A 13,241-nucleotide genomic window follows, 5' to 3' on the forward strand; every position below is an offset into this window, starting at 1 on the left:
CTGCAGGCTTAATGAAGATAATGTTTCACTCTAAGGCAAAGGTCAAATAGACCCACTGCTCTCTTCAAAAGGTCTGAGTTCCTTAACCTCAATGCTACTCACTACAGGTGTGAGCTACCTCTTTGGACAATCCTTTCCAGGCTGTCCTCTGTCAAATGAAGGGGAAGCAACACACAAAATGGTGTCACCCTGATTTAAATCTTCTGAAAAAGGCACTAGCAAAATACTACTGTTGTGAGTAATTAACTCATGTCCTACAGTCCTGGGACAATGTACCAGAGGAAGGACAGAGAAGGGTGAGCCCTGCTCTCAGGGTCCACAGGTCCACAGGTTGTAGGAAAGACAATAGGCTGAGTTGAGGAAGCAGCACTGCTGAAGAGCTCCCTGTAGCAACAGAAGGGATATTTCCTAGAGTCCCACAGTAGGGTCAAGCCAGCACCAATAGCTGGTAAAGCAGCAGCAGGAACAGCAAAAGCAGCGGGAGGGGTCACAGCACAAGAGCCACAGAAAAAGGGCCAGCTGAACAGTTCCAGAGAGCAACTATGACAAAAACAGTGGAAATTAAGGCAAGAAGATACAAAGGGGCAAAGGCTGAAGGAGAGAAGACTGCAAGGAAGAAAACCCACAAGTACTGGAAACTAGAAAGGTTCCTGTTACAAGTGTAAGAGCCAAAGGTCTTAGGGATGCTAAGGCAAGGATGTGTAACACTGGCTACAGTCAAGGGTCTGGGAAATCCCAAGACAGTATGCCCAGAAATGCCAATACCAGCAGCTGTCAAAGGCTGGGTAACAACACAGACCTCCACAAGACCTGTAACATTGGTAGGCTGGGGGTCTCAGTATCCTGGCCTACTGAAAAGCTGTAACATCGTGGGTTTGCATCTGTTACTATTATTGCTGTCCATAGCTGCTCACTGCTATCAAACACCAACACCAAAATACAAAACTGTCAGACAAGCACTGGAAGAGCCTTCCCTCACCAACCCAGTCTTTCTATGTCCATAGAGCAAAGGGGCCACAGAGCTGACGAACAGAAACATTCAGTGCTGTGATGCAGGAACTGCATGTTTTCTGCCATCACCTCTGAAACAGTGGCAGGATGGATAGTCAGTTTGGACTATTAAGATAAAGCTATTTCAATCAGCCTTCAACATGCTATCAGATAACAGCTAAATTAAAGCACACATCTTGAAGAGTGTGGGCATCAGCATGTTATTTACTATATAGTTTTGAAATCTCTACCGTAGTCACCAACCTTTCTACTTCAGTCCCTGGCTTAAAATATACTATATACCAACATTCGGTAAATTATTAAAGTCTCTCACAGATGAAATATGAGGAACAACTGGAGATTAGTATACGCTCATGTAAATGCTTTTCACAAATTAATGACATGGACATACACAGAAGACAATGGAAATGTCTGTTACGATAGGCAAAAAAAAAAAAAAAAAAAAAAAAAAAAAAAAAATCCCGTCCTCTCTCAGAAAACATCTGAGAGCTATCCAGGCTTTCATACTGCATATTCACTATTACCTACACACTCCAGCCTATTAACAAGTCACATTTTGAGCAAGTATGTTATGTGATGTTTCATTCTTTTGGTTTTTTGAGGGACCTACCAGCCAGCTCCCAGGTAAATCACACACAGAGGCTTATTCTTAGTTATTAATGCCCAGTCTTAGCTTGGCTAGTCCCTTGCCAGCTTTTATTTCTTAACTTAATAAGGGGGGAGGGATGTTGGGGAGGAGGGAGGGAGAAGGGAACCGGGATTGTCGTGGAAAACAATCCTGTTTCTAATTCAAATAAAAAAAAAAAGTTGGAAAAAAAAAACAAGAAATGACTACGAAAAAATAATAATCCCCTCTATCTTTGGCCTGGGGGCTTTGACCTTTCTCTATTCTGGTACATCTTTGCTTTCCTTCTTCCTCTATGTTTACTTCTTCCTCCAATTTGTGTAGCTGACTGACCCCTGAGGTCCTCTTCCTTCCTCTCTCTTTTTTGCTCCATTTCCTCATTTCTCCTTCTATTTGTACTCTCTGCCTGCCAGCCTCACCTATCCTGACTCCTGCCTTGTTATTGGCCATTCAACCACCAGGTGTTTTAGACACAATAACACAGCTTCACAGAGCTACACAAATGCAGCATAAACAAAAGTCACACACCTAAAAATACTATTCTACCACACAGGTGCAATAAATTATTGTAACAGACACTTCTGATGTTTGGCAGAGTCACTTAGTTCACTGGAAATGACTTTAAAGGACCTTTGTTGACATAATCAGATGAAGTCATTAGAATTTAAAAGCAATACTAAACGAAGGTGATTAACTGGTAAGTGTTAATGATGTAACTGCAAAATTTCCCACAAATTCCTATCACCTAGCATAAAATAGTTCAAAGGTTTGTTGATAACGGCTATATTGAATGTAATTAAGGGAAATAACTAAAAAGCTTTGATCGTCTCTACTTGGTTATTTCTCTTGATTCTCTTAAACAGAATATGTAACAAAACTCATTTTAAGGGACATAAATGTCATTTTATGAAGAAATTATACAAACACACACATAATACACACAGGTGTACACAAACACACACCAATCTATGGACTATCACTAACTTTTGTGAGATGGAAAAGCCAGGTACTTCAACAACATAAGAATTTTACATTTTAAGTATTTTGTATTGTAGTAATTTATTACAGAGGGCATACAATTTATTTTTATGGAGGTTATTTAAGAAAAAATTAACTTTAAAAAAAAAAACATTAACTTTCATTTCAGTACCCCCATCCTATTAATACTTTGTTTAATATAAGCCTCACATAGTAGTAGCTAGTATTACATTAATTTGCTAGTATGTGTGAGGCACTGTAGTGGGCACTTTATACAGTCTTAACCTCAGTATCCTAAGAAAGAGGTACCTGGTGTCTGGATTTGAAAATAAGCACACTAAACTTCAAGGTTACGTGCTTGCCTAGTGTGTCAACTCAGGGATCCATTTGCAACTGGACCACCTGTCTGTAACTCAAAAATCCATAATGCAAATTGTTGTTGTCAGAATCCAAATTAAAAGCAAACACCACCCATTTTCCCAGTTTAACTTCAGACTTCAACATGGCTTCCCACCTAAAAAAAGGAAACATGTTCACGGGAAGGATGCTACTCTCTCTCTCTCTCTCTCTCTCTCTCTCTCTCTTTCTCTCTCTCTGTGTGTGTGTGTGTGTGTGTGTGTGTGTGTGTGTGTGTGCAACATCTATTTTAAATTACGTTCCAACTGCTATGCTTTCTAATTCAATGTTGTAGAATCTAATACTGACAACTGGGTCTTAGGCCAGGAAAGAAAATAATTAAATAAAAACATCTACTGGAAACAATGTTGGACTTCCACTTCTCATCATTTCCAAAAAAGTATGTTTTTCTTCCAGAATTCGACGAAATCAAAGTTTGTGAACTAAATATTATTCAAGACATTTCAAGGGCTTAATTTCATCTCCCTTTTCTTTACATACACTAGCATTCCCTGTAATATCACCATATATTATTGGTTCTCTTTTTTATGACAAAGGTAATTTTGGAAGACATCCCTTTCCAATCTCAAATCATGTTTCCCCCCATTTTTACATCTGTGTGTCTGTGCATGTACATGTGTGTACACATGCCAAAAATTGTACACATGCCAAAGAACATGTGTGAAGGTCTGAGGATGGTTTATAGGAGTTGGTTTTCTCCCACATGAGGGTTCTAGAGATGGAATTCAAGTCATCAGGCTTGATGGCAAACGCCTCCACCTGCTAAGCCACCTCAGTGGTCCCTAATCTTTTCCTTTACCAAAATATCTTGTCTAACAAATATTTTAAGGATGTCTAAGGGAAGCAAATATGCACTTTAAAATTAATCATTTAATTATAGTAAGTTTCCCAACATTTTACATATTGAAATGGCCTCAGGATTGGAGATGCTAAGAACCTATGAGCCTCTAAACTTTCTAGTATTTTCCCCTCCAGTGGTCCTAGTGACATTCTTAGGCGCAATCACGAATGCCAAAAGTTCCTCATCAATTACTACTGCCCTCTGCTTTGTATACAACCCCTGCCCAAAAAAATGAATAAAGGAGTAAAATTGCCTGCTTCAAACATCCTACCTTTCTTGTGAACTGAATTTAAAAATCAGGAAAATATGCCAGGAAACACAAAGTGCTGGAAAAATCTAATTTTGTGTGATTTCAATTTAGCAATGGTGCTTCTCCACTCTCTTACCAAAATACCAAGAATTTAGTATGCCTGACTTTTCATGCAAAGAAAAATAAAAATTCAAAAGCAGGGGAGGGACAGTTCTTAATATTGAGGTTGTTTCAAGCAAAGGTGAAGAGGGTTGTCTAGAGAGGCCTCAACCATTAAAGAGTACTACCTGCTCTTCCAGAAGCCCTGGGTTTGATTCCCAGCAACCACATCGTGTACTCATAACCAGCTGTGACTCCAGTTCTAAGGGCATCAGATGCATCCTAGGACACCATGAACCCAAGTGTTGCACAGACATGCATGCAGACAAAACAACCCATAACATTTTTTTTTTAATGTTTAACTAATGAAGAGAAGGAATTACTATTTACCTGTTAAATTTTTACTCACTCTCTACCTTACTAATAAATTTCTGGTAATTACCTGAACCAGAGTCAGATTATGACTTTCGTAAAATAAAAACCATCTTCCGCCATATAAACAAAGCACGCTTACCAAACTGGTCTACAATTAGAAATCTTAGTCACAATTCCACAATCGATGCTTTTGTGAAGCTACTAGACCAGACTTCCACATTAATTCCGCAAAACTGAGTTCACACATAACTCTACAACTCATTCAGATACATCAAAGCTCACCCTCAAAATAATGGTGGGCTGAAATTTAAATCGGGAGACCCAAAACTTTTTTTAATTTAAAAATGTGATTATTCTCTTGATTACATACTGAGATGAACTCAGAAATAGGCATTTAGTTCTGCACGGGTATAATTAGAAATGAAGAATGACACACTCAGCACGACGTCTTAACATAAACAAGAGGGCAGAATAAGAAGTAAATAGTTCCTCTGCGCTGACAAGTACTTCCAATGGGTATTCTCACACCCAGCATATAAAGGAATTACCAAAAGCCCGGCCTACACCTGAGGTTCAGCGCAGCCAAGGTCTCTGAGGCATGGGCTTTCAGTCTGGCTACAGCCCCCATTTCCTAGAAGTAGGACTAGGGTCACCCTCAGCATCCTCTGCAAGGGGCACCCCAGGGACACGCCCAATCCGCTCCCGCCCACTTGGCTCCCGCCCCCGGGCGCCAGCGCCCACGTCCCCGCTGCCTAGCAACGCAACGGGGCTTCCTAGCAACGCGGCCAGCTCCAGCCCGCCCCGGCCCTCAAACGACCGCCTGCAGGTTCCAATCTACCTCCTTTTTCTTCTGTCCGCCCCCGAGCTGGATGCAGAGCAGCAGCAGCAAGAGGAGGAAAGGAAAGCTGCCAGTGGGCAGGTAGCGCAGCCGGCGGCCTGCCTGTCTCCTGCGTGAAGGAGCGGCCCTGGCACCCATGGCCGCAGGGCTGTGTCTCCTCCACGCGCGGTAGCCGTGCGCGCCCAGCTCCTACCGTGCCCGCGCCCGCGCCCGCCGGGCCAGTCGCCAGCAGCCTCTTGGCCAAGGCCTCGGGGTGGCAGCGGCTTCTCCAGGGAGCTGGATGGAGGCTAAGGACGCGGAGGAGGAGACTGACAGCGCATCCGGTTCACCGGGAGAGGGACCAGGAATGGCGCGGGATGGAGCAGGAAGTGGGCGTGGCGAGGACGTTGCTCCGTGCGCGCTTCTGAGCTGCGCTCTCAGGGTCTTCCTGTGCAGGCATGAGGAGAGAGCCGCTTGCATTCACCTCTGATCTGCACCTGAAGCAGCTCTCCAAACACGCGGGAGCACAGGAGTGTGCAATATGCCTGTTAGTCTAAACTTCCACCTGGATCATGAGGCCACCCCACTGCCTTCTTGGTTTTCTGGACACCAGAAAGCTCCATTCCCATTGAGAAGTAGATAGGGACCCCAGTGTTCCTCCTCTTGAGCCCTCTACTACACTTGCAGATTAGTCCCCTGGATGCATAGAAAGCGCTCTACAGCTGTGCCTTGGTTTCTTCCATCCTCCATCAAGAGCCCTACCAACCAACATGGCTAAAAGTTATTCACTATTCATGGGATATCAACATTTTTCTAGAGGCTTTCTGAGGAAAAAGGAATAGAACATAATGAATGTCCTAGTAATCCATAGTTTTCCTCTACCTCAAGGGTTTTTTCCACATGTACAATGAACACCTTTGATAATCTGATGGAACCTAGAGACATCATTGAAAGTATTTCTAAATGAATATAGTTACATATAAAGAACTATCAAGAAATCAGTTATAGTGTAATATTATTAACATTAAAATAATTCACCTCTTAGGCCAACAAATATTTGTATTGGTGAGATATCAGACAACATTGCTGATATTAGAAACAACAGGTGAATGCTAGACATAACCAAAAATCACGGAACTACAGGGACTTAGACAATAAGTCAGATGAAATTTAAGTAATGCTCTTATATGCCATCTAACAGTAGTTTTAAGTCATTTTGGAGTAATGATCACAACATTCCATGTTACCTGAAGCCACTATGCTGTAATGTGGCAAGGTCATTTTCCATAAGAAAGTAATAAATACTGCTGATCCTCCATAGTGTAGCTATCAGGAAAGTTATAGTACACATAAAGTTATTAAAAATTAGATAAATTAACACTCAATAGTTGTGTGGTACAGCTACAAAAGGGTGAAGCAGAAATCTGAATTATGTCCATTCATCTCTGTAACCTTGCATATGCTACATCAACTTTTAAGTGGTTTTTTTTTTGTTGTTGTTGTTGTTTTCCCTTTGGAGCTGAGTGTTTACCCGAATATGTGAATATGTGTGCCATGTGCATACCTGGTTCCTACCAGGCCAGAAGAAGGCATCAGAGCACCTGGAACTGGAGGTACAGATGGCTGTAAGCCCTCATCTGAGCGCTAGGAATTGAACTTTGTCCTCTGCAAGAGCAGCCAGTGCTCTTAGCCACTGAGCCATCTCTCAACCTATCATCACCCTTTTTATTGGACTTCATAAACAGATATCTCTTTTATGTATCCCAAGATTTTGATTTCCTAAAGTTGTATGAGCATTCTGTTCATATTAATTTTCTATTCATGTTCTTTTCATTTTGTTTTTCTGACAGCATCTCATTCTATAACCATGATTATAACCAAGGCTAATCTTGAATGATGATCATTTTGCCTCTACATATGAGGTGCTCACAATAGACACATATATGCACCATGCCTGGATTGATCACTCTTGGTTAAAGAAAACTTTTATACAAATGTAACAGTTGAGCATAAATAATTCATAATTCTAGCAGTACTCAGAACCAGAAAAAAGCTCAGCTCCAAAAGAAATGAAGTTAAAGCTGAATAAGCTAATTGAATAATTGGTAATAGCTATGCATTTGACTTTGAAGGCATAGTGTAATGACTTTGAATATGAGAATATGATCTGATATGAGATTCTTTCTGTATAACCCATCTGCAGGTTGACTGTGTGACTGTTGCCAGTGGTTTAAATACATAAAGATGTGATGGTTTGAATAAGAATGGCCACCATAGGCTCATATACTTGAATGCTTAGTCACCAGGGAGTGGCACTATTTGAAAGTATTCAAAGGATTAGGATATTGGGGGAAGTTTATCACTGCGGGTGGACTTTAAGGTTTCAAAGGCTTTCCTAGGACCAGTTCTCTCTCTCAATCTCTCTCTCTCTCTCTCTCTCTCTCTCTCTCTCTCTCTCTGTGTGTGTGTGTGTGTGTGTGTGTGTGTGTGTGTGTGTGGTGTGTTTGTAACAGGATGTAGCTCTCAACTACTGCTCCAGCATATACCTGCATACCACCATGTTACCTGCCTTGACAATGGACTCACCCTCTGGAAGTGTAAGCAAGCCCCCAATTAAATGCATTCACTTATTTGTGTAGGGAGTCACCCTAGCCCCGCCCAATAGTCCTGGGGCAGGTACCAGGTGGACCCGGGGACTTGCCCATAAGGGCGTGGTGAAGGAAAGCCGGGATGACGTAAGGGAGCTTCTTAAGGGGCTGCACGTGGGGACGCGGGCCCCCTTTTTGTTCTGGCCGCGCTGGCTGGGTTCTTAACCTAGCTCTGGCCTGTGTTTCACCCTGTTGTCCTCTGAAATAAAGAGACCATAATCCAATATCTGGCGCCCAACGTGGGGCGAACCCACGACCCTGAGATTAAGAGTCTCATGCTCTACCGACTGAGTAAGTAATGTGTTTGTGTTGAGAATATGTTTTCACCAGAATTCCTTATCTCCTTTTGCTTTTACTCTCCTACATAGCCCCTGATGTTCGCCTTGAGCCTCAAGCTTTGTCTATTTAGGGACAAGAGGAAATGTATAATTGATAGCAAATCCTCATCCACAATGTAGATATACTCACTATGATCAAAATCCATTATCCCACCCTTTATCTCCTGAATGGGTCTTAATTTCCTTGTAGTAATTAGCATCACCATCCCAATGACAAATGTTCAATGTCTCAGAGCACCATTCCATTCCCTGATTCTCCTGAACCATGCTGCAGCTCATAGTTTCCAGTTTACCCAACATCTAAAGTGTTGCAAGCCTGTTTTCCTTCCCAGTTGTATAACTCCATCACTCATAAGAAAAGTGTCCATCCTGATGCAGACACCGGAGCCTCAGGTGAGTCTGGGCACTGGGCTGCCCACCCCCAACCTCCCCCGTCAACCCCTGCTTGCTTCTGCCTGAACCCCACCCACAAGAGTGGACCTTCCCAGACCAGAATGCCCACCCTGAGTCTGAGTCGGAACACACCTCACCCCTGTCCACACTCTACACTCTGTCCTGCTGTGGGCACCTGAGGCTCAGGGTTCTGCTATGCTCCCCAACCTCCTCCGTCAACCCCTGCTCGCTTCTGCCTGAGCCCATCTGGGCAAGAGTGGACCAGCCCAGACCGGGAAGGCCCACCCTGAGTCCAGACACACCCCACCCTTGTCCACCCACTGCCCTCTGCCATCCAGCTGAGCAGGTGCCTCCACCTGCCACCAGAGAGAGGGAGAGACCCCATATGCACTCACTGGAAGAAGGGACGAGAAGAAGGCAGAGTAAGAATATACCCAACAACAGAAAAACCAATATGACACCACCGTATTTAGGGACTCCACACCAGCAAGATCTGAAAAGCCGAACACAGAGGATAAAGAAGAGATTGACCTCAAAAATTAACTTATGAAGATGATACAGACCTTTAAAGAGGAAACAAGAAAATCCCTTAAAGAAATAGAAGAAAAAACAAGCAAAAATAACCAAACAAGTGAAGGAAGCACGTGAAACAGTTCTGAAGAGAACAATCCGCAGTCTGTAAGGCTAAGGTCTCTTTATTCAGATAAACACCAGCCAAGCACAAGCCAAAGCATGCCAGGGGCAGCAAGACAGCCAGGCCAGAGAGAAGGAAGAAGGGAGCAGGCACTCTCCACTGTGCACAGTCCCTTAAGAACAGTTCCAGCATCACCTTAGACTTCCCTCACCATGCCCTGACACACCTGTCCAGGCTACTAGGAGGCGGGGCTACAGTGTCTCCCTACACAGTTCAATGCATGAAAGCTGAAATAGATGAAGAAAACACAGAACGAGGGGATGCTGTAAATAAAAAGGCTAGGTAAACAATCAAGAACTAAAGATGTGAGTATAACCAATAGAATTCAAGAGATGGAAGAGAGAATCTCAGTTGGTGAAGTCTCTGTAGAGGATATACAGTCATCGACCAAAGAAAATCTCAAGTCTAAAAAATCCCTAACACAAAATATCCAGGAAATATGGGACACTGAAAAGGCCAAACCTAAGAATAATAGGTATAGAAGAAGGGGAAGGAATACAGCTCAAAGGTACAGAAAGCATATTCAACAAAAACATAGAAGGAAACTTCCCCAACCTAGAGAAGGATATGCCTATGAAAGTACAAGAAGCTTACAGAACACCAAACAGATTATACCACAAAAAGAAGTCCCATCGACACATAATAATCAAAATACCACACATACAGAATAAAGAGAAAATATTAAGAACAGCAAAGGAAAAAGGGCAAGTAACATATGAAGGCAGACCTATCAGAATCACATCTGATTTCTCAATGGAAATTTGAAAGCCAGAAGGTCCTGGATAGATATCCTACAAACAATAAGGGAGCATGGATACCCACCCAGACTACTATATGCAGCAACTTTCAATCACTATAGGTGGAAAAAACAAGATATTCCATGACAAAATCAGACTTAAACAATGCATATCCACAAATCCAGCACTACAGAAATTTCTAGAAGGAAAACTCCGATGCAACGAAGAAACTACACTCACAAAAACATAGGCAATAGATAATCCAATTTTACCAAACACTAAAACAAACAGGAGGAATTCCACACACAATGACATCAACAATCAATCCAAACCAACAATCAATGGACATTAATATCCCTCAATGTCAATGGTCTTAAACTGCCCATAAAAAGATACAGGCTAACAGAATGGATACAAAGACAGAATCCATACTTCTGCTGTATACAAAAAAAATACCTCAACTTCAAAGACAGGCGTTACCTCAGAGTAAAGGGTTGGGAAAAGACTTTCCAAACAAATGGGCCCAAGAAACAAGCTAGTGTAGCAATCCTAATATCTAACAAATTAGACTTCAAGCTAAAACAATAAATAGATGAAGAAGGACATTTGATACTAATCACAGGAAAAGTCCATCAAGATGAAGTATCAATCCTGAACATCTATGCTCCAAATATAAAGGCAACCACATATGTAAAAGAAACATTATTAAAGCTCAAACCACACATAAAACCACACACACTTATAGTAGGAGACTTCAACATCCTGCTTTCACCACTAGATAAGACCACCAGACAGCAACTTAACAAAGAAAGTAGGATCTAACAGAAGTTATGACACAAATGGGTTTAACAGATATCTGTAGATCATTCCATCCAAACACAAAAGAATATACCTTCTTCTCAGCGCCACATGGCAACTTCTCTAAAATTGACCACATAGTTGGCAACAAAGCAAACCTCCACAGATACAAAAAAAATTAAATAACACCCTGTATCTTATCAGATCACCATGCTTTGAAGCTAGAATTCAATAGCAATACAAATTGCAGAAAACCTACAAAAAATGGAAATTGAATAACACCCAATTGCACCATTCCTGGGTTGAGGAAGAAATAAAAAACAAAATTAAACACTTCCTAGAATTTAATGAGAATGTTGACACAATATACCCAAACTTATGGGACACTTTGAAAGCAGTTCATAGCACTGAATGCCTGCATGAAGAAACTGGAGAAAAGTCACACTAGAGAATTGACAGAACAACTAAAAGCTTTAGAGCAAAATGAAGCAAACTCACCACAGAGGAATAGGCTCCAGGAAAAAATTAAACTGAGGGCTGAAATCAATAAAGTAGAAACTAGGAAAACATTACAAAGAATCAATGAAACAAAGAGTTGGTTCTTTGAGAAGATCAACAAGATAGACAAACCTCTATCCAAACTAAACAAAAGGCAGAGAGAGAGAATGCTAATTAACAAAATCAGAAACGAAAAGGGGGATGTAACAATGGACACTGAGGAAATCCAGAGAATCAACAGCTCATACTTTGAAAACCTGTACTCCACAAAATTCGAAAATCTAAAGGAAATGGACAATTTTCTGGATAGATATCACTTACCAAAATTAAACCAAGAACAGATAAGCAGTTTACATCGACCTATAACCCCTAATGAAATAGAAGCAGTCATCAAAAGCCTTCCAAACAAAAAACGCCCAGGGCCAGATGGCGCAGAATTCTACCAGAAATTCAAACAAGAGCTAATTCCAGTACTCCTCAAATTGCTCCACACAATAGAATCAGAAGGGACATTGCCAAACTCTTTTTACGAAGCTACAAACATTTTGATAACCAAGCCACACAAAGATACAACTAAAAAAGAGAACTACAGACCAATATCCCTCATGAACATGGGTGCAAAAATACTCAACAAAATATTGAAGAATTAAATCCAAAAACACATCAGAAAAAGCATCCACTATCATCAAGTAGGCTTCATCCCAGGGATGCAAAGATGGTTCAGCGTACGAAAACCCATCAATGTAATCCACCATATAAACTAACTGAAAAAGCATAAACGCATGATCATCTCACTAGATGCTGAAAAAGCCTATGACAAAATCCAACATCACTTTATGATAAAGATCTTGAAGAGCACAGGAATAACAGGAACATATCTAAACATGATAAAAGTAATATATACAAAACCAATATCAAACTAAATGGAGAAAAACTCAAAGCGATTCCTCTAAAATCAGGAACAAGACAAGGCTGTCCACCTTCTCCATATCTCTTCAATATTTTACTTGAAGTTCTAGCTGGAGCAATAAGACAATAAAAGGGGATCAAAGGGATTCAAATTGGAAAGGAAGAAGTCAAACTAACTATTTGCAGATGATATGATAGTATTCATTAGCGAACTGAAAAATCTACCAGGGAACTCCTACAGCTGATAAACACTTTCAGCAAAGTAGCAGGATATAAAATTAACTCAAAAAAATCAGTAGCCCTACTATATACAGATGATAAATCCAATGAGAAAGAAATCAGAGAAACATCACCTTTTACAATATCCACAAGCAACATAAAATATCTTGGGGTAACACTAAATAAAAAAGAGGAAGACGTGTACAGTAAGAACTTTGAGTCTATAAATAAAGAAATTAAAGAAGATACCAGAAAATGGAGAGATCTCCCATGCTTTTGGATAGGTAGAATCAACATAGTAAAAATGGCAATCTTGCCAAAAGTAATCTACAGATTCAACACAATCCCCATCAAAATCCAAACACAGTTCTTCACTGACCTTCGAAGAACAATACTCAACTTTATATGGAAAAACAAAAGACCCACGAGAGGAAAAACTACTCTGTACCATGAAGGATCTTCTGGTGGCATTACCATCCCTGACTTCAATCTCTATTATAGCGCCATAGTTATGAAAACAGCTTGATATTGGCACAAAAATAGACAGATAGACTAATGGAATAGAGTTGAAAACCCTAATATTAATCCACACAC

At 41.1% G+C, this 13,241-nt stretch overlaps 1 protein-coding gene across 3 annotated transcripts in view; it reads right to left on the bottom strand.

Moving 5' to 3' along the window:
* The window catches only part of Tusc3 (tumor suppressor candidate 3), a 164,872-nt gene extending 159,087 nt beyond the window's left edge, over positions 1-5,785 (bottom strand). For 2 of the 3 annotated variants that reach the window (XM_027391226.2, XM_027391225.2), the window contains exon 1: positions 5,435-5,785. In XM_027391226.2, the coding sequence (XP_027247027.1) occupies positions 5,435-5,572 (138 nt within the window). In that variant the 5' untranslated portion in view covers positions 5,573-5,785. The remainder of the gene's footprint in view (positions 1-5,434) is intronic. The other variant, XM_035452477.1, reaches the window with a different exon arrangement.
* Between the last annotated feature and the right edge of the window lie 7,456 nt (positions 5,786-13,241).

Source organism: Cricetulus griseus (assembly GCF_003668045.3).
Source record: "Cricetulus griseus strain 17A/GY chromosome 1 unlocalized genomic scaffold, alternate assembly CriGri-PICRH-1.0 chr1_1, whole genome shotgun sequence".
In the NCBI taxonomy this organism is placed as follows: domain Eukaryota; kingdom Metazoa; phylum Chordata; class Mammalia; order Rodentia; family Cricetidae; genus Cricetulus; species Cricetulus griseus.